General features: G+C 36.1%; 2 protein-coding genes across 2 annotated transcripts in view; both read right to left on the bottom strand.

Annotated features, from left to right (window-relative positions):
• Positions 1 to 8,155, bottom strand: part of LOC138696679 (medium-chain acyl-CoA ligase ACSF2, mitochondrial-like) — a 41,236-nt gene extending 33,081 nt beyond the window's left edge. Inside the window, exon 1 of the mRNA XM_069821964.1 lies at positions 8,040 to 8,155. Coding sequence (XP_069678065.1) covers positions 8,040 to 8,056 — 17 coding nt within the window. The 5' untranslated portion in view covers positions 8,057 to 8,155. The remainder of the gene's footprint in view (positions 1 to 8,039) is intronic.
• A 3,183-nt stretch (positions 8,156 to 11,338) lies between these two features.
• LOC138696677 (medium-chain acyl-CoA ligase ACSF2, mitochondrial-like) overlaps positions 11,339 to 22,733 on the bottom strand; it is a 41,403-nt gene continuing 30,008 nt past the window's right edge. The window contains exons 4-8 of the mRNA XM_069821962.1: positions 20,718 to 20,822; positions 19,277 to 19,425; positions 18,991 to 19,132; positions 15,110 to 15,220; positions 11,339 to 12,300 (exon numbers count right to left, since the gene is read on the bottom strand). Coding sequence (XP_069678063.1) covers positions 12,175 to 12,300; positions 15,110 to 15,220; positions 18,991 to 19,132; positions 19,277 to 19,425; positions 20,718 to 20,822 — 633 coding nt within the window. The 3' untranslated portion in view covers positions 11,339 to 12,174. The remainder of the gene's footprint in view (positions 12,301 to 15,109; positions 15,221 to 18,990; positions 19,133 to 19,276; positions 19,426 to 20,717; positions 20,823 to 22,733) is intronic.

The raw sequence follows: 22,733 nt of genomic DNA, 5'->3' as shown, positions 1-22,733 counted from the left end.
TAAAAATATATTGAAAATATTTTAATTCTCTCTTTATAATTTTTAAACTTCAACTATTTTTTATGCCGTTACTACGAAATGTATCGTTTCTAGTGAAGGTTTTGACAAAGGAAATCTTTTCCTGATAAAGAGCTTCAGAAAAAAATCGGTTCCCTTTCCCTCACTCATGTTGAATTCAGATGATGAATAGCTACATTGCAGATTTTAAAATATAAAATACTAATGCTGCTATTACTAAATACACAGGCGAGTCAGTAAGTATGCAAATCGAAGTAGCGACCTACATTTTTTAAAGAGGCGTCTGAAACATCTGCAGAAGCAAAGCAAAGAAGCAGCAGTTGCCAAATAGCGGGATCCCTGCACGAGTGTACCATTGTCTAACTGTGCTCCATTGTGCGATTTTTCTAGGGAAAAGGATTAACAGCAAGGGATATGCATAAAGAAGTAGAAGTGGAAAAATTCAAATATCTTCGAGCAACAGTAATAAATATAAATGGCACTCGGGAGGAAATTAAACGCAGAATAAATATGGAAAATGCCTGTTATTATTTGGTTGAGAAGATTTTGTCATCTACTCTGCTGTCAAAAAATCTGAAGTTAGAATTTATAAGACGTTTGAGATAGGCACGGCATGTAGCACGTATGGGCGATTCCAGAGATGCATATAGAATGCTAGTTGGGAGACCGGAATAAAAAAGACATTTCGGGAGGCCGAGACGTAGATGGGAGGATAATATTAAAATGTATTTGAGGGAGGTGGGATATGATGATAGAGACTGAATTAATCTTGCACAGGATAGGGATCGATGGCGGGCTTATGTGTTGGCGGCAATGAACTTCCGGGTTCCTTAAAAGTCATAAGTAATTAAGTAAAAATCTATATAAATCTACGTATTTAATACAAAGTCAATTACCCTACTGTTTGTGATTTTACTCATAAATAATGCAGTCGGTATGAAAACAATCTAAACAAAGAAGACGTGTTATTATTTGAGTTTATAAAAGTAAACGATTTCGTTTATAGCCTATATGTCTTTAAAATTACAGCTCAGGAACATAAGCTGTATTAAAGAGAAAATATAGTTTTTATTATTATTGTTATTATTATTATTATTATTATTATTATTATTATTATTATTATTATTATTATTATTATTAATGTTATAATATCTTGGTGCATATAATTTGTTTAAGAAAATCTCAAAGTTTTTATTTGCACGTTATAAACACCGTGAGAATTCCTTGTTATACGTCATACGTCAATACTCGTGGATAAAGGGAAAGACTACTGCGCGACGTCACATTCTTAGTCATAACATGGCCAACATTGAACAAGATCACAATATAAACACTCTGTATATCACCGTGTCGCTCATTCTTTTATTTGGGCATCAGTTAGTACAATAAATGAATTGGTTGTTAAAGAAACTGAAGTATAGCGAGTGATGTAATTCACAGTATGTTCTGAGAATTAAATCCCTGCGACACACGTAAAATGTGCTATAATAATGAGAAAATCTGTGTCACCATGACATTCACATTTTTCAGAACTTCATTAGTAACAGTACATAAATAATCAGCTAAGAAAATGTATCATAAATAGTAGGCCTAATTCAATCGCAACTTGATAAAAACCGTGTTGTTACGTGAAATGGAAAAATATCTGTCAGCATGACTCAGATTTTTATAAAGCTTCGAATTCGTGCAGACAGTTTCGCAAAGAATGACTCTCACATTTATAATTAATTGTGTTATTTAATGACAACTGTACTTTTACACACGGCAATTTTTATTTACCTATACAGATAATAATTCTTGTAGTGTCCGCCTGATCATCGGCGTATCAAATTCATCAACTGTATGTGTACCTACTCGTATTGGGTGGTCTAGGTATTTCTCAGTATCCCGACGGAAGATTTTGAAACATTTTCTCATTTAATTTTCGTTTCTTTCCTCATCAGATCATCACTTTGACAAAGCAACTGACACTCAAGCATCCTTTGGCTCCCTGTCTGTAGCTCACCAAGTAGAAAATTCTGCATATTTTGTTGCTTTACTACGTAGTTGCACAATAATTGGTATGTTGTCGTTCTTCACTGTGGAAGCCTTCCCAAGTTTTCATGCACTGGTCATTTTAAAATAACTGTTGAAAGATTTGTTGTAATTATGTCTGGAATAAATTGTCTACCATCTAATAGCTAATTGAGTAAAACGGAAATTTTAAATATCTTAAAATACTTTATTTCGCGTAAATTATTTCGTATCTTGACATTTTAAGTGTAGGAAATAATTTCTCGAAATAGTGGTAAGCGTGTCGTGTGAGTCCGCGATCGAATTCTGGTTGGGACAAGTTACTTGGTCTCGGACACATTTCCCCACCGTCATCACCATCATCATCATCGTCATCGTCATCAGACAGTAACGGGAAAGCCACCGACGTGGTTTGAGCGGTAGGAGCGTTTGCCTGCTGATTCGGAACTATTTTCGGACGTGGGTTCGATTCTCGCTTCGGGTGATTTCCTTAGTGTGTTTTTCCCGAGGTTTTCCCCAAATAGGCCTTTAAGACGAATAGATAATCACATGACGAATCCTCGGCCTCATCTCGCCAAATTTCATATCGCTATTGCCAGTTATATTGCCGCCAAATATTCTAATAGTTGATATAGTGTCGATAAATTTCATTCAGTCGTAGTGTTCTGCCCAAGGACAGATCTTTCACTGCAAATCCACTGAATTTCCCTAGTGTGTACACTTCCGTTTCTGGAATCTGTGGAGTAAATCGACATATTTGGATGGAGCTATGACAAATGAATGGGCGAAACCTATCAATGCGGGAGTGTATCGCGGGCTGCATCGGTTCACGGCCATTAAGGGGTAAAATACGCGTGACAGAAGGTGATAGGTAGGGGTGGCATTTTAGACGCTTGTCTTCAATCACTGCTTTCCCCTAGAGCTGTCATTAGACTGGCCCCCTCCACTCACCACATGCGCAAATAACTTTTTTTTCGGTTCCTGTACTCCATACAGTTCAAAAACGAAGTATAGGTACAGTCTTGTAGTTTCAGGATCGTCAATACAAATGTTACGGTCAGGCAGTCTAGTGTCTATTAGATCGTCAACGATCATTCCTGTCAGTCACTTGAATGAGAAAGAGAAGGAAATTTCCTGACTCATTCAGTGTCTTTATTTCGGATATACAGTACTTTAAATTATAGGGTGGTTACTTTTACTTGGTCACATAAGAAGATATCAGATGATAGACAACATTAAGATATATGGATCGCATGAGGAAACAAAGAGGAAGACATAAAATAGGATATAATGGAGAAAGCTTGGTTTTCAGTGAAAGACTGCTCTTGGGCAGAACACTAAATAAAAAAATATAAAATATACTTAGATTAACCTGAATGAAGGGGGCAGAGCAACGGTGAATGGCTCAATGGTTGATTTGTTTGGACTTTTTCCATTGCTAATTTTAAAAAAATTGTAGCACAGCGTTTCCAACAGTGGATCTCTCTTCGTCGTGAGGTGAAAACCTACTGTGGGGATCATTACAAACAGTCAGACAGACCAGCTATGGAAAAAGTCCAAACAATTCAACCATTGATACTTAAATTAGATGTAGACTACATTCTGCTTGTAGTAGCAGGCCTATTTAGAGAAATGCTCTGTGGAAGAAAATATATTGTACAAGCAAAATAAGAAGAGAAATGTAGGGATGTCTCGTCATTATCAACAATGTAGGCATATGTAACAAATTCTTTCAGGTTTTTGAAGTGGGATGCTATTAGTGGTGTTGCACTTTGCTCTAGACTTCTAGAGGAAACGTTCCAGCGTAGGCCTAGTATGCATGTTTGCGGTAATTTCATCCGTAGTTCTCAAAATTTATATATATATTTTTTTCGCAGTTTGTTAAAATACACGTAAAAATGCAGCCAAATCGTAATATTTTAAGTACTCAGTACACCAAATTCAGTTTATGTGCACGATGAATGAAAATTGCATGAAACAATTCTTCTTTATGACCAGTCGTATTTGTCCTTGAAAACCCACAAAAATGGCAGCTTCTTAGTTTGAAAAATTAACTTCTCTCTATTTAATTAACAAACTGGGTTGGGAGGAACAAGTCACTAATACCCCAAGCAAAGCCTGGAAAGCACTACATTTCTCTATGCGTATTCTGAAGAAATCTAACCGAAGGTCAAAAGAATTACCGTACAAAATCCTTGTTCGCCCAATTATTGAATATGGAACAGTAGGTTGGGATCCGTACACACAAAACTAAATCGATTCAATAGAAAAGGTCCAACGCAAGGCAGCAAAACATGTCAAAATGGGAAAGGGACATGGTAAAGAGATAGTACTAAAAAAAAAAAAAGACTTAGGGTGGGAATCTCTCAAATCAAGGCGGCGAAAAACCAGACTCACCGCATTGTTTAAGGCACAAATGGGACACAAAGCATGGACCGACATCAATGCTAGATTAGCAACACCATCATACTTAGTCAGGGCAGATCATATTAGGAAGTTTAAATGTAGAAAACAAAGAACGAAAGTGGCAAGATTTTCCTTTGTTAACCGCACAATAGTAGACTGGAACAGCTTACCTGCGGCAATTTTTCAGGGTGGTCCTCTCAAAATCAATACATTTAAGGAAAGGTTGAGAATATTAGACTGAAAATGTAATTGTAGGTGCAGTGTAAATATCTAAGTTGTGTCATGTAATTAATTAAGTTAATATGTAATTAAGATATGCAATTTAGTTGATATGTAAATAAATTAAAATGATATGTAATTAAGATGATATTTAATTAAATTGATTTGTAATTAATTAAGGTGATATGTAATTACTTAAATTGGTAATAGTTGGGTGAAATAGAAGTACTTATAAGTTAGGTTTACCTTTGCTTATTGTAGGCGTTATTATAGAATAGTTTTTATTTATAGTCCTAGGTTTATTGCATCTATTTATTTATAGTTAGAAATAAATTTATGTTTATTTTATTTTTTTTCTTTTATTGCTGTAATTATTGTAGAATTATAATGGTATAATTGTATATTATATATCACTGCCACCGGGCGTATACCCAATTGTAGTGTTAATAAATACATACATACATACATACATACATACATACATACATACATACATACATACATACATACATACATACATACATACATACATACATACATACATACATACATACATACATACATACATACATACATACATACATACATACATACATACATACATACATACATACATTTCATTTTCGTAAATCATCAGAACAACAACTGACTCTCCATAGCACTTTTCTCTTACTTTTAAATACGTCATTGCAACCCATTATAATCTCCTCAACAGTACAACCAGCTGAGGAGTAGGTTATTCATCTGACTGTCAAAATAGTCCAATATTTACTCAGCTTGAACTGATACTAATTCTGTAATGTTTTTGAGGAGAATACAAGGAATAGTAAAATATAACCTATATAAATTAAGAGAATCTATGATATTATTATGTTTTTATCCCACACTGTAAATTTAATTAAATTAATATAATAGTAGCACGCCGGCCGGGTAGCTGAGTTGGTAGAGCAGCTGGCTACGGACTGGAAGGTCCGGGGTTCAATCCCAAGTGGTGACGGGATTTCTCTCGTTGCCAAACTTCCAGAACGGCCCAGAGGTTCACTCAGCCTCCTATAAAACTGAGTACCGGTTCTTTCCCGGGGGTTAAAGGCGGTCAGAGCGTGGTGCCGACCACACCACCTCATTCTAGTGCCGAGGTCATGGATAACATGGGGCTCTACCTCCATGCCCCCCAAGTGCATTCATGGCGTGTGACGGGGATACCTTTTTACCTTTACAATAATAGCACATTAATAGGGCAACCTAATTGTTAAGAATTGTTTAATGTGTTCTTACACTGTAAATTTGTAATAAGTAAAATTATATTGTACAAAGTTGTAACCTGATAATGCTTGAATAGGAAAAAAGTTCGTAAAAATTAGTCCTAGGCCTATATATCTGTTTATTGAAATTTGATGTTATTTGATTGATATCTCCTGAAAACATAAATGCGTGTGCTTTATTATATTTCCAGTCTTGAAATATTATTATCGTACTTTTCTGTGGTTGGTTATTTAATGGCGCTGTATCAACTGAGCAGTTATCCAGCGGTGATAAAATTAGTGTTAGCGAGATGATCCCGAGGATTCGCCATGGGATAACTTGACATTCTACTTAGGGTAAGGTTGCGTATATCGCACCACCTTAGCATTTATAATTTTTATTGAACAATACAATTTTTATTTTCTGCATTACTTTACAGAAATACATTCCCAGAACATTTATCTTTCATGTAAAAAAGAATCCTTGAATTTGATTTAATATTTATGAAGTAGAATGACATTTTCGAAACACTTGTCAGTGGTGCCATTTAGGCAACTAGTTTCCTAAATAGCACCTGCGGTTTCTTAAATCGCATCTCTTTAACTGCAGGGAACAGGATGAAAGAAAGCTTTTAATATTGAATATATTGAACCGTATTTAATATGAATAATGTAATAAATGCAAATTACAAGTTTATTGAAATTAATGAAAGAGAGTAACGCATCTTCAAATGAATTGAAAAAATAGAGCATAAATTACCTAACATTTAAACTTCCTGAATGCGTTTTTATTGTTACACATTTGCCATGTTCTTCACCAGGCAGCTCAAACTGTAAACTGCGTCACCTTTTCTCCACGATTATCTCGAAGCCACCTAAGAACTGCTTCATGATGTAGCTGTCTGAAATGGTTTGAGGATAGAAACATCTAAATGCTGGGCCTCTGAGTATTATGACGAGGAAGCTGAAATAGGAGCACATCATTTTCCCGAGATAATCTAGCTTCTAAATTTTTGGAATGGGTCGTATAGGTGGAAATACAGAAGCAGCACTTTTTTCTATGGCAGGTTTGAGTGGCAAATAAAATGTTTGAGCTATTCGACAAATAGTTCACTGTTTATGTAACCTGAATCAGAGCAAACGAATAAAGACCCTGGAAGAACACCAGCTGATAATGTAGGATGCACTGTTTGACGTTTAAAAATTTTCATAGGTGGCAGAAAATATCTGGTGCGCTTGTACAACACGCACTTGTTATATTAACGCCCTTCTCACCACTTGATATATTGCACCCACCTGATGCCTTCCTCGTTCAGTTAAAATTTTTGGGCCTTCTTTTGTACGGCTAGAATTGCTACAGTTGCTCATATCGCACCGATGCGAATTAGGCACCTACAAAGTAGTGTGAATTAAGAAACTACGTCATAAGTTATTATTTCCTTCATTCTAGCCTATAATCATCACATGTTCGAAAATCGTACTAAGTTAAATGTTCTTTAATATTTCTTTTAACCAATAACATCTTAAGATTATGGATTCCTTTGCATACAAATCCGTTATTTAGTTACAAAATGTTAGCTAAATATACATCCACCTGAGCGATTATATTAAATACACTATCACCAAGTTGCTAGCACAAAGAAGTGGGAGAAATCAAGTGACATGGTGGAAGTTCATATAGTAGATTGTAACAATATCACTAGATGCTACACTACTACAGTAACTTGTTTTAAACTAGCAGTGGTACCATTTAGGAAGCGGTGCGATTTATGCTACTCTACCCTACATGAAAAACCTCGAAAAACATCCAACCCGGAAATCAGCCAAAGCGGGTTTCGAGCCTTTCTCGAAGCACGAGTCCCGCTCACTACTTCCATACCATCTTATAATATTTTAGCCTAATGCAAAGTACATTTTATCAGTATTTAGATTGGGGAACCTTACACTTTCCGGCACTCAGCTATCCCTCCATGGAATAGCGTTGCCTGAGCTGCGACTAGAGAAGTAAAATGTAAACATCTACTCTATAATTAAGTGAAAAATAATCTCTGCGTTCACATCTACAGTAAGGCTTTACTTAAACGTGTTGGTAAAGTACGCCTCTGTTCGCGTGCGATTTACATTAGACCTTCTGTTGCTCACCTGTTGTTGTTGTTCATGGCCTCCTGTTGTGTCGCTTCTCAACACAAGACTATGTGAGGACACGCAGCTTCTACGCTACTAGTAGTAAATACGGATGCTTACATAAAGATAATGAATGTGCTGTATCACCTTCATTACATCTCTACGTAGCAGGACCTTGAATTTAGGGAATTATTCTACACAAAAAAAATAGTCAACGGTTTTGTTCTTTCGTACAGGGAGATGAAAAATTGACGGACACTCATTCCACTGTCACACAGTGTGCAAAAACGCAAGTCTACCTGGGCAAAATGAATAACTTCTCTACATTCTAACGGATTGTTATGAAACTTTGTACAGACCTTATAGGTAGCAAATATTTTTTGTGTACAAACTCTGTTTACGTTTGTGTAAGAGGAACTACCCCTTTATAAGGAGTAATTTTAAACAAAATTAATAACTTATCTCCTATCTAACAGATTCTTATTAAACATTGTACGAAAGTTACAGGTAGCATATATATTTTTTTTTGTAGAAACTATAGTTACGGTTCCATAAGAGGAAGTACCCATTACAGCGGTATATTTGCACTAAATTAACTTCTCTCCTACATAACAGATTTTTATGAGACTTTGTACAGGAATTACAGGTAGCGTCCGCGCCGTGGCGTCGCGGTCTAAGGCCTAGGACTCGCGTTACGGAATGCGCGCTGGTTCGAGTCCTCATGGGGAAGAAATTTTCTCATGAAATTTCGGCCAGTGTATGGGACCGGTGCCCACCCAGCATCGTGATGCACTTGGGGAGCTACGATAGGTAGCGAAAATCCGGTTCAGCAAACCAGCTATAACGGCTGGGGGGATCATCGTGCTAACCACACGATATCACCATTCTGGTTGGATGATCGTCCACCTCTGCTTCGGCATGTGAACGTGAGGCCAGCAGCCGGCTGGTCGGACTTGGCCCTTCAGGGCTGTAGCGCCATGGATATGTTTTGTGTACACACTCTGATTATATATGTACACAATGAATATGTGTCGCCTGTAAGGACTGTACAAAGTTTCATGGCAATCCGTTAGAATGCAGAGAAGTTATTAATTTTGTTCTGCTACTAGATTTGCGTACTGATCCACGGTATGTTTGTTAAGGTTAGATAAAAATGTGTACAATATATTTTTAATCTGATGTTTGATGTCATGGGAATAATTTTGCAGGCCTAAAACACTTACACAGTGATTATAAACTATCTTATTCCATGATTCTTTTCTGTTATTAAGCCAAACATAGGGCAGTTGCCGCTTCGTTATCGTATGCCCCACCACTGAACAAAATTAATAATAATAATAATAATAATAATAATAATAATAATAATAATAATAATAATTCTTTATTTCTACTGGCAGAGTTAAGGCTATCGGGCCTTCTCTTACACTCTACCAGGTCACAAAGAATACAAGCAGTTAAAATTTAACAAAAAGTTAAAGAACAGAATACTAACATGTTACAAAAAAAAATAATAATAATAATAATAATAATAATAATAATAATAATAATAGCATAATAAAATCGACACTAAACAACATGAAAATAATACCATAATAGAAAAAAAAGAAAGTAAAATACATTGGAATATAGTGAAAGCACCTCATTTAGTACAACTGGTTAATTGAAAAAAAAAATTAATTATTGATAAATGCGGAAGAATGCGCAAACTTTAAAACAAGGATTCAACACTCTAAATGACGTTTTATTAAATGGTAAAAGAATTGTAACCGGACGTGACCGGCTACACTAAAATTTACATCATATTTGAAGAACTTTAAAAAATATTTTTTTTTCCATTGTAATACTTAAACCGTACTGTACGAAGAAAAATACTTTACAAACTTGAAATTGAAGGTACATTAGTAAGAACGTACCTAACTGAACACATTCCATGTCTCACAACACGAAAAATCACTAACAATTGGCTCCTTTTCACCCACATAGGCCTAGTAAGCCTCTCTGAATACGACGGAACAGAAGTGAGAAATGTTAGAACAACATTGTCCATACCCTTCTAAAAATAACTTGCCGCTGATAAAACATTAAAAGCTATTCCTCATAACATTCTCAAAATGTTGAAGAACATGAAATAATATTCGCCTATGTATAACTAAACAAGTCGAAATTTGATTTTTGTCCACCTAGACTGGGAAAATTGCACACTGAGTGTCAGATGGACCAATGGGGACAGTCTGAGCAGTTGGTAAAATCCCTAACTATAGGCCTACTCCGCTTCTGGAATCTGTGGGGTATAGGAACCGAAACAAGTTATTTGTGCAATGAATGGAGGTGGCCAGTCTAATGACCGCTCTGGGGGAAAGCCAGGGTTGCCAGATGAATGAAACGCAATCGTCGTATCAACTTATAATAACTGTCGTACTTCAACATAAAATTGTCGCACATTCATCATTATACTATTTTATAGATAGTACGCACAAATATATTTCATATAACACCCAAAAAATGGTTAATAGACCTATAAATATATATTCATCCATACATAGTGTTCTGTCTGAGGGCAGGTCTTTCACTGCAAACCCAGCATTCTCCAGTCTTTCCTATTCCAGCATCCATTCCTTCATCCAATCAAGAATATTAGTAATTAAGTTATAGTTGATATTCACAATGACATTTAGCATTCAAATTACCATTTCTTCATCAACACTGTCATTTTCGGTAAAGCATGCTCGATAACGCTTGATCAAAAACAACATTATATTGAAAGTCAGCAGAGACTTCATCTTTGGCCGACGCAATGGGAGATATTTATTATCAATCAATGTCGGCGCGTTTAGACTTCTTAATCCTACTGCGGTACTATTTCATTAATAAAAACAAAAACTTTAATTGCTGAACACACAGTGAATTTAGCAGATCTCTGAATCCGTCTTACTTTGATATAACCGCACCATGCATGGAACCTGGAGCTCAAGATGACGAATTTATGACTTGCATGGCAAGTGTAGTCACCATATTGATTTTCAAACATTCTTTATCCCTTTAAAGCATATACAGTATATGTGTGATCAGGGATATTAGTCAATGACATACTGAATGACTTCTATGCCCAAGTTTGCGGGTTCGATCCCGGGCCAGGTCGATGGCATTTAAGTGTGCTTAAATGCGACAGGCTCATGTCAGTAGATTTACTGGCATGTAAAAGAACTCCTGCGGGACAAAATTCCGGCACATCCGGCGACGCTGATATAACCTCTGCAGTTGCGAGCGTCGTTAAATAAAATATAACATTAACATACTGAATGAAGAAAAGTTGTCTAGAAAAGGAGCAAATTAACTGTTTATTTTTTAAATTATAGTTCGACATTGTGAGTTCCAAAATAATTTTGTCCCTTCAGTAAAAATAGTCGTACAAATTTGCGTACGATTTAGAGTTCAGTCGTACCTCGTACAATTAGTCAAAATAGTCGTAAGCGTACGACTATAGTCGTACATATGGCAACCCTGGGGAAAGCATTGATTGAAGACAAGCGTCTAAAATGTCACCCCTACCTATCACCTTCTGCCACGCGCATCTTACCCCTTAGCGACCGTAAGACGATGCAGCCCGTAATACACTGATAGGCTCCGCCCATTCGCTTGTCATAGGCTCCACCCAAATGTGTCGAAATACTCCACAGATTCCAGAAATGGAGTGTAGTTCTGACATCGTACATAACTGGCGCATGCGTCGAAAGAAGTTCGGTATTAGTTCGAAACGCGTTCTGAGTTGCTTGCCGGAACAAATCTTATTATACAGCGCTGCAGGAGACAACAGAATATGATAAAATGACATTGTTATGTTTCCATTATTACCAAGTATCTTTGCCATTGTGTTTTTCCCATCGTGCATGGTGTTACGAATTTTTAATTTTACGGTGACGTTTACATTGTAGAGTTAATGCTTAGGTTTTAATTGTGAATACGGCATAACATTATTGCTAATATTTATGTTAATGTAAATCATGGTGGATGGATTCATGAAGTAACTTGACCCAAGCGCTTGTGTTCACGTTGCGTTTGCATTGTCATAATTATACCACGTGATGTGTAGGCCTATTTCAATTTTAATCAGTTTGACAGTAATTTAACACTTCTTCGCGACATAACTGGCCAACTAAGCTGTGTTGTTGAGCTCTGCCTGTAGTTTCTTCAGCAGCAGAAATTTTTGTACTTTTCCAACTGACGTTCTTTCGAAGTCTTTCACGAATCGTATATACCGCGGCACTTTGTACTCTGGAATCTGGAAGAAATTATATAACATTAATTTGAAAAAGATACCAAAGGGCGTAATCTAATTTGTTTCGAGATTGTTATAAAAATACATGCTATCATATTCATTAATACTGCAAAATTTGTTTTCGGCACACCATCTGTCTGTCTGGCTGCCTGTGAACGGTGATTTCTTCCAAACTGTTAGTTCGTCTTAATATACTATATCTAGAAGTTAGTTTATCAGTACTCTCTGAAAAAGAACTAAGAAAGAGACTAGTGAAGTGCTTTGTATGAAGTGTGGCATTGTATTGGACAGAAACATGGACATTATGACGAAGTGAAGAGAAACTACTAGAAGCGTTTGAAATGTGTATACAGAGTGTCCCATTTATCTTGTGCATCTGTTATAACTTTTTTTTTTTTGGATAGGTATTGGAATTTTGGTTTCTGAGAGTTATGTTAGAACGAGGGACTAACAAGAGTGTAGAGATTTGGTGTATGTAATTACATTATGGTACAAGATACACGTGACATCACCAATTTTTCAAATAGCACTACGTACTTTAATCATGTTACATTGATTACACACATTAAGACGAGTTAAAAAATGTATCACAATGTTACCTTCCCAATCAATAACAACAATAAAATGCAGAATGAATGACATCAGAATGTGCTGTTTGTTGCGGTGCTCCATTCATTTTGTGTGTTAACTTACACAAAACGAAAGACGACTGACGTCCGTACACGTCGTGTGCTGTGTGTTTGTTGTTTTAGCATGTGAACAAACCACAACAACTGTCGAAGCCACAATCCACGTACAGTGGCCTGCACGTTCTCCGGACCTGTCGCCACTTGACTTTTTCCTGTGGGGAATTGTAAAGTACAGTGTGTACCAGAACATTCTGACAACACCAGACGACATGCAGCAACGCATTCGACAGGCTTGTGTGTCCATTCAGCCAGCAACGTGCAGGGCAGTCATACGATCTTTCGGGGAACGCCTTCTAATGTGCATTAATGTGAATGGTCACCATTTGGAACATCATCTGTGACTCTCATAGCATAACATTATCACATTGGAAGTACGTTTTTGTTTCGTTTTGTTGTTGTCATTGATTAGGAAAGTGACATTGTGATACATTTGTAATCAATGTAACATGATTAAAGTATGAAGTGCTATTTGAAAAATTGATAACGTCACGTGTATCTTGTACCATAATGTAGTTACATGCACCAAATCTCCACACTCATGTTAGCCCCTTGTTCTAACATAACACTCAAAAACAAAAATTCCAATACCTATCCTAACAAAAAAGTTATAATAGATGCACAAGATAAATGGGACATTCTGTATAGTGAAGGATGGAGAGTGTGAAATGGAGAGACAGAATAAGAAATGAAGCTGTGTTAGAAAGAGTGGGAGAAGAATAACGCCCAAACTGATCAAGAAGAGAAAAATAAATAGGCTGGTCACTGGCTAAGAATAAACTGCCTACTGAAAACTGTATTGGAATTAAAGGTAAACGGGAGAAAAGTTCGGAGCAGAAGAACGTATCAGTCGATAGACAACATTAAGATATGTGGATGCTCTGCGTCGACTACGAGGAGAGCGGAAAATAGAGAAGATTAGAGAATGCTGGGTTTACAGTGAAAGACTTGTCCTTGATCAGAAAACTATGAATGAATGAATGAATGAATGAATGAATGAATGGTGTACATGAAGTACTGGGTTTACCTTTGAAATCTAATAGAAATCCAAGCACAATTAAATATAGGAAAAGTTATTAAAATTATAAATACACGTAATAATCGACATCCACCAAGCTTTAATAATACATCAGCTAAAATTATTGAACCTGAAACCTGTGGCCCAACATGACCTTCCCTAATTTCAAAAGTCTTCTGAAAAGAAAGCGGAAAATTAGAGGGCATTTTTGTCACATCTATTAGGAAGTACAGCTAAAAACAATTTCACAAAAACAATCGGTAGTTGCTTTCTACACTAGCTCTTTGGAATATTCAAATGATACTCAATTTCAATGCAGGTTCTCTGCAGCATAACTGGTGTCATAGTTGCTATTAGCCTACTTCCAAAATACTATCAGTAGTCATTGGTGGAATACTCAGTCCTTGATAGTCTCAACGAAAAGATCTGTGTAAGTGAGTAATGTCGGGAGAACGAGGAGGCCATGCTATTGTACCGCCGCGATCAATATAACGGTTCGGGAAACTTTTTGTCCTTGTACACACAATAATGCTCCAAAGAGGCGGTACTCCACCATGTTGGAAGATTGTGCTCGGCTATTTATGTGAAATCTATGGAAATACGAGTTCTTCTAGTAAGTGTAGGTACGAAGGTGCTGTGACAGTAGACTCGTTTAAAAATAATTGTCCAATTATTTTTTTCTACATAAGACCACACAAAATATTTAGTTTATGGCTGTCTCGAATATGCTCCATGGATATACGGGAGTTTTGAGAGCCCCATACTCGAATTGTACCTGTTTAACTTTCCCAGAGAGATTTTCATGATGTCTCTTTTAAATTCTACCTCCTACTGCGGCTAAACAAGAAACAATCACAGCACGTAAGGTATGAAATATGAATGTGTTCTCAAACACTAACCAATTGATACTTACGAATCATATTTCACTATTACTTTCGAAGATATGTATTCATTAGAACAAAGAGTAGATGAAATGACTTTCGGTAACCTGTGTCAAAGAAGCACGTTTTTGAGGCAAAAGTATTCACGTTAAGAATTTATTTAAAGTTGAAGGGAATAATACTGCCAACATTTTCGAAGAAATTTGAATTTATATTATGACACAAACCTTATTTTTACAATAGTTTCTAACGTCTTCTTCAGTGAGATTCGTGCCTTCTTTTACACGTAGATAAGCACATATTTCCTCTCCCACTCTCTCGTCAGGAATCCCAAATACCTGTGAAGAGAACAGTTTATACTTCTTTTTTCTTTTCATTTAATTTATCGCATTTCATAGATCTTACATCAGTACTAAAGCTCTAAGACAGTGGTCGTCAGCAATCGCTGAAATGTGCAACAGGTACGCGGTGCCGTCCCATGTACACCGTCGTGCAGCAGGGAGAGATAGAGAGCATACCCGCTAGCAGCTACACAGTGCACTATGGTGCGCTGCGTTCTCAGCGGGTAAGAGATGCTAGCCCCAGCGTGCTCTGTGCTGACGACCCCTGCTCTAAGATGAGGAACAAGTCAAGAGTTGTACAATTTTTTTTGGCGAAATTAAAAGGATTTTTCGAAATTACCAAGTCGAAACTGTTTGAAAATTCGTAAACGCTTATGTATTGTAAACGAAGGTTTGAAGGGATTCGTACGCGAACTCATGGGAAAGTGGTTATCAAGCTGCTAACACATATTGCAACTGGAGATGCAATAAAGTTGCAACCATATTATTGTATACAATTTTCGCAGCGTTATAATTAATAGTTTATGGATATTTTAAAAGGCAAAATATAACTTTTAGGTACATAGTTTAATCGTTACTCAGTATTACGTTTTATGTGAATAGTACATTATGCAACGAGCCTATAATGATAGTAATTAAGACGCGAGGATGTTTATGAAACTCGCTTGCGCTCGTTTCATAATTTTCATACGAGCGTCTTAATTACCATTATAGGCAAGTTTCATACGACTTTTTATGCTCGACCATATTTCTAACTTGAAATTATTCATAAGTATTCATTTTATTCTTATGTGACTGGGGAGCGAACTGACCTTGTGCAATCTTGTAAATTGTGAGATGTGCGCAGCCGCGAAAGTACTGTATTGATTTTTTCCGTGCAACGAATATCGACGACCTTGATATAAACTACAGAGTAAACTTGATATAACCTTGAAATTGAATTCGACATTGAAAAACGAGATGACAAATTGAATTTATTTGAATATTATTTACAATTAACGCTAATTATTATATAACAGAACATAACCTTCTGCAACAGTATTGGATTTCCAGCCTGCGTGACGTTTTGCTAATTGTCTTTCGATTGCATATCCGAGAATAATCGAAAACCTGAACTTTAATGAATAGGTGCAATTTAATGACATGCATTAAAGGACTGCTACCAGGTGTATAATTACTACATTTTGGCTTGGTCGAGCATAAAAGTATTTTTAGTGTTGAGTACAAGAGCACACAGCTCAAAAAGAAATTATGTAAGAAGCTTGAGTTTTTACAAGTAACTCTTAACAAAACACTCTTTAAAATATCCGATTATTGTAACAGCGTTTCTTCTGTAGTTATATAGGAAAATGTTTCAATGCGATTATCATAAATCTCTCTAATAAAAATTCATAATTTCTATTAAAAAAAACTTTAAATTTATATAATTGTTATTGTATTTATACTTTCTAACATGAAATGCTTTTAAAATGTGTGGTCTACATGAAAATGTAAGAATATCTTTCACATATGAAAATAAGATGTACTGGCGAGTAAAAAAGAACTGTGCTCTTAAAAGTTGTCTCACACCTTAACCCTTAAATTGGCAAAGTATCCTATAGGATACAGCAATAGCTATATGCTATAATTTTAATAGAACAATAGAAAAAAATTGGTAGGAAAATTAAAATTTCACAATATAATATTGCACAACATATAAAATATGGACATTGCAATAGTTGTTTTCTTTACAGTCCGACACAGTTTAATAAACTAGTGTGAGAAATGAAGTTTTGCCAATTTAAGGGGTAAAATATCTCCAAATGATATATTTCTGAAGACGACTCTCACAGAAGAGCGGATATAATAGCAATAAACAGACAACAACAAAAGGCTATTACCATAGATCTAACTATACGCATGGAGAGAGATCTAAACCAGGCTCATCAGGTTGATCAGGAAAAAAGGGCCATTTATGAACCTTGTATTCCCTACCTTAGTGCCAAGTATAACATCCCTCTCTTCAATTGGTCAGTGACAGATTTATTTTTTGGTGCTCGGAGTTCTTTACCAAAATTTACATATAATTTTTAAAACAATTATCATTATCATCTTTTGAAATTCAAAAAACCATCTCGCAAATTCTTAAAGATTCCCTGCAGATTATACAGTATCATTTATACCACTCAGAAGGCCTTAATTAAGGATATGTTAATTTTAAATAAAATCTTTTATTTATAAATATAATTTTATAGTCATCTTCTAAGATATTCTTTATAATTGATACTCAATGTGCTTAATTATTACATTTTATTTTTATAACAATATTCATATTTAATTAATTATATTTATTTGCTATTAATTTCCGGATCCTCGTGGTCATCCTTAATTAAGGCCGGACGAGTTACTTCACTCTCTCTCTCTCTCTCTCTCTCTCTCTCTCTCTCTCTCTCTCTCTCTACGCTATGAAAGTTATATTAAATTATTGCTGCAAATTTTTGTGCCTTTGTAGCTTACATATTAGAGAATTTATTATTTCGATTTCCATATGTTCATGTCCATGTATTGTGGTTCCTATCACCACGCCATGGCGCGTCTTCAGGTTGCGGTTACAGGAGACGTCCTTCTGATATGGAGGGTAGCTGCGAATATATTGAATAAGTAGTCGCGGACAGCCGATGAGGGTTAGTCCTCCAGCTTGGGGGTTTGGCTAAGGACTAACAATCCATCACCGTAAAAAACAGTTTGTTGCGAAACCTCAAAATAAACCTCGGAATGGGACTGATTCTCTGGCACGACCTCAGCAAAGGAATAATGTATGAGCAGGGCACGTAGCACGTATGGGCGAATCCAAAAATGCATGTAGAGTGTTAGTTGGGAGGCCAGAGGGAAAAAGACCTCTGGGGAGGTCGTAGACCTAGAGACGTAGATGGGAGGATAATATTAAAATTGATTTGAGGGAGGTGGGATATGATTGTAGAAACTGCATTAATCTTGCTCAGGATAGGGACCGATGGCGGGCTTATGTGAGGGCGGCAATGAACCTCCGGGTTCCTTAAAAGCCATAAGTAAATAAGTATATGTGTTCATGTATAAGTCTCCATACGTACGAAAACTTTGCTCCCGATACAATGTTTAAGACAGATAGGATTCATATTTTTAGGTGAGAGTTGTATGAAACAAATTGAGATTCGGTTTCATTATTTCACAAATAACAAAATAGGTGAATAAAATAAACCCAATATATGTCTTAATACCTCTGATTAAGGTTCTGGGTGATATGTACAGTCTTAGAAAAAATGTTTGTCGCACAGATACTTTATATGTCCCAGAAAGGAGGCAGTGCGTATGATCAGACATACTAATTTTATTATCTCAACCAGTCGTACTCTTGTGAATCAGGTCGCTCGTCTTCTGAGCATGCGCACTTCCTTCTCTCTGGGATTTATAAATTATCTGTGCGACAAAATTTTTTTTCTAAGACTGCACTTCTATTATCAAGCAGTATATCTCACTTGACGATATATGTCAGAGTAAGAACAATTTGTTTGTATACGTCTTAGTCTGATTAGTTTAATATATTACTAGTCAGTAATGCATGCAATGGAGGGGGGAAATGAACTGGTCAGCCTACTCCATTATCTCCTGGCTTAGTTGTCTCATGAGTGATGCCTTATTGGTCTTCATACCTGTCTTCGGACAGCTGACTGAACAAACGTATGTCTTAATTTCTTCATATTTCAGAGCTGACAAATAGGCTATCTAACCTTGGCAAGAGTACTACTCACTTGAGCTTCAAGGATGTCGGGATGCAAAGTAAAAAATTCCTCCATCTCCGCTGGAAAGATTTTATCTCCGATTCTTATGATGACATCCTTCAGTCGTCCTAAAATTCGTCCGTATCCGTCCTCCTGTAGCACGAACTCGTCCCTAGTTGTGTGACGAAACCATTGCCAATAATTACAGTGTGAATTACTGTCTCTAACATTTTGCGCTCTTCGCCTTCAATGAAATATTTTAAATGACAAAATAATCTGCACCAAACTCATCTACATCGTCTCTTAGATTACTTACCCAGTTTTTGCCCATCCCTCTCGAGTAATAAATTGACGAGTCCTCTCCTCGTCTTTCCAGTAACCCAACATCACGCTGAAACCTCGAACCCAAAGTTCACCAGGTGTGCCCATGGGAACCATTCGACCGTTTTTGTCGACTACTTTTACCTGTAAAAATATAGTTCAAATCATTTGTGTTGTAAAAACTAATTGAAATGAAGGCAAGAAATCGGGCGGACAGTGTAGAGTTCACACACATACACACGTATACAGGGACATCAATTTATTTTTACTTCAATTTTTATTGTACCTGAGTTTTTGAATGTACTTCACTCCAACCCCTTCTACTAATGAAGTTCTAACTGTCCTCCACACAGAACCAAGGCCGCATATAGTAAACAGTACTGAGTTAGTGACTATAGTACGTTCCAGAAATATGTTCGAGTTTTCCAGTGACGAAAGAGCTTTCAATATTGAATCATATTTCCGCACAAGTACTATCGTCCGTTTGCCTACGTCGCATCCCGATTTCCTCCATTCCCCCACCCGTTTCTGCTCGCCCCTCAGTAAAGGCTAGTGGCTGGGCTGTCCTAGCTCTTTTCTGAAAACATTAATTTCTGTTAGGAATTGAACGTAAACGTAATGTTATAGAACTGTTTAAAATAACTTAAATAAAAGCGCCTCGTTAAGTAATTAACTGTCACGTGTTTTCCCCCCCTTCTACGATCCTGCGACATAACCAATTGGACGGACAGTAGATGAAATGTCAGAGTATTTTTATCTGTGCGGGTCGGGCAGAAGTGAAGATTGAATTTACAGTAAGTAAGGTATTCTTTTATAGAGTAGGTACAGAATTATTTCAACATGAGTTACTATACGAAGGACGAAACTGCTAATTGGAATTAGATACAATAATTTATAGTGCAATAATATGCACAAAATAACTGTAGCCTGTATCAAAATGAACGGCCACCATTTTTCAAAAATGTGTTTAAATATCCATATTATGATTATTTTTCAATTTAACTTCATTCTCTATAGTGTACGCTAATGTGCTGTAGACAGTATAATATACACTGCATAATGAATACGTACGAATGGATAGCTCAGTTCATGAGTAAAAACACTTATTGTTAATACTGCATTCTATTTTGATTAAACAAAAACCTAATGAAAATTATCAAACTCAAAATTACGATATTTCCTAGTTTACATAAATGGATGAACTACTGTTCTTCCCTTCTATACCTAGTAAAGTGATTTGTTTGTATTTTACGCCAGTATCATCGAACTTCAGTCGTGGAAGGGGGTAGCAAACTGTGTGTCCGGTTCTCAACCGGTCCTTCTCTCGCTCAATAAATTGTAATAAATTCTCAAAAAGAACTATCACAATATTACTCGTATCACAGTATTACCAACCTTCCCCCTATCTTCAATATTTTTTGAATCGTTGTACATACCTCTACATAATCAAAAACGTATCCAACTGTTGATGTCACTTTCTCCAGCGAATCTCCGGATTGAGAAATGAATGAACCTGCAACTTCTGTCAACCCGTAAGCAGGCTGAAAATACATGATAATTAGTTTATCAGTTGGATCAAGAAATGAATGACATCTTACTTTAGGTGTACATTATTTTAATGTACCGAAGTACATATGATATTTCCATGAAGATATTCTGCGTCATCATACGATGAAAGAGTAATGGAACGGAGAAAAATTCTCTCCGGCGCTTATTCCGTCGGATCCCGGCCAACTAGTCACTCATAACGAGTGCACCTCAGCACGTATGTGGACTTCAGTCCTGCGTTCATAGACATCTATGACGTAGTGCAGAGAGCGGCCACTAGAGGGAACCCAAGAGTTGGAACTTAATCTGAGACGATTCTGTCCGACGCCGGGGTGAGTATCCGGTGTGGCTTAGTGGATAAAGCATCAGCACGTATAGCTGAAAACCCGGGTTCAAATCCCGGCGCTGGAGAGAATTTTTCTCCGTTCCATTACTCTTTCATCGTATTACTTTAGGTAGTTTCAACGTCATCGAATGTGCTGTAATAATAATTGGTAAGAAGTCATGTGTCGTGTGTGGTATTTAAAAATTTCTACAAATAATTTGCATAACAAATAATACAAATGTTTAGAAACTATTGCCTCTCTATCCATATGATTAAGAAAATCATTTACATTTTGAATAAGTTATATTTATTGAAGATTTTAGTTTTTAACTTCTATATCTACTATAAATATTTTGACTAGCAATTATTTCATCAAACCTCAGCTTATTATTTTTATTTTTAATGCATATTTAAGTGCATATTTCTAATGTTTTTAGTGCATAGTTGCATGCATGTTTTGGCAGTCATATTGCGTCTACATATAACCGTAACTTAAATTTCCCTGTGTTTCCTTCACGCAGGAGAATTTTCCTTCTCCGCAGAAGACGGGCGAAATCGAAGCGATGTCTCGCATCAGTATTTCATTCTTATGGAGAAAGTCGTGTGGCAGCGCAGAAATATTTTCAAATGTAATGTTGACCTTTTAGGGACAAACCACTTGAGATGCAAAATAATGATTAACGGAAAAATAATAGAACAAGTAAATAACTTTAACTATTTGGGATGCAATGTGTCCTACTGCCAAAAAAAATGATATCAATATAAAAATAAATAGATTCTATAATATGTGTGGAACAATAAGAAGAACATTAAAAAATAAAACATTAAGAACCACCCGACTAAAATTTTACAAAACAATGGCAGTACCTATGTTAACGTACGCCTGTGAGAACTGGGTACTTAATAGATCAGACAGAATAAAAATAGAGACAGCTGAAATGAAGTTCTTGCGTTCCGTAGCGGGTTATCCACTTTTAAACAAAAAACATAATGAAGACATAAGAACACAATTAAATATATACAACGTAAATGACAGAATAAACCAAATAAGAACTAACTGGTTAGAACATATTGAGAGGATGCCACATAATAGATTTCCACAGCTGACACTTTAATATCAACCTAAAGGCAAAAGGAAAGTAGGACGTCCAATTAAAAGATTGAAAGATACAATCTCTTGATGTGGAAACAGGTCAAAGGCCTAATTCCATAAGGAAGAAGAAGAAGAAGAACATACATTTGTATCCAAAATTTATATTTCAGTCAGCTTCAAAAATTATTTTTCGACAGAAACGCTAGTGAGAGTAAATTAGCTTATAATTAAACACACAAAAAGTAACTAAGTTTGTAGGAAGTAACAAAGTAATATTTCGTTTTTGTATTAATTGTCTTAAACAAAGCTTCACCAGCTATTTATCAGTACCGAACATGTATATATTATGATGCATGGATTATGATTCAGATGTACGGTAAAGTTTATTTTTCAACTATACACAAAGAAGACTATACTGAATTTCGTCCAGAATGAATTCTAAACATTACAAGGTATACAGGGTGTAACGAAAATATTGGGGGAAAC

Source organism: Periplaneta americana, chromosome 3 (assembly GCF_040183065.1).
Source record: "Periplaneta americana isolate PAMFEO1 chromosome 3, P.americana_PAMFEO1_priV1, whole genome shotgun sequence".
Classification (NCBI taxonomy): Eukaryota; Metazoa; Arthropoda; class Insecta; order Blattodea; family Blattidae; genus Periplaneta; species Periplaneta americana.
The sequence above is the reverse complement of the archived record's forward strand: the minus strand, read 5'-3'. Positions and strand labels throughout refer to the sequence as shown.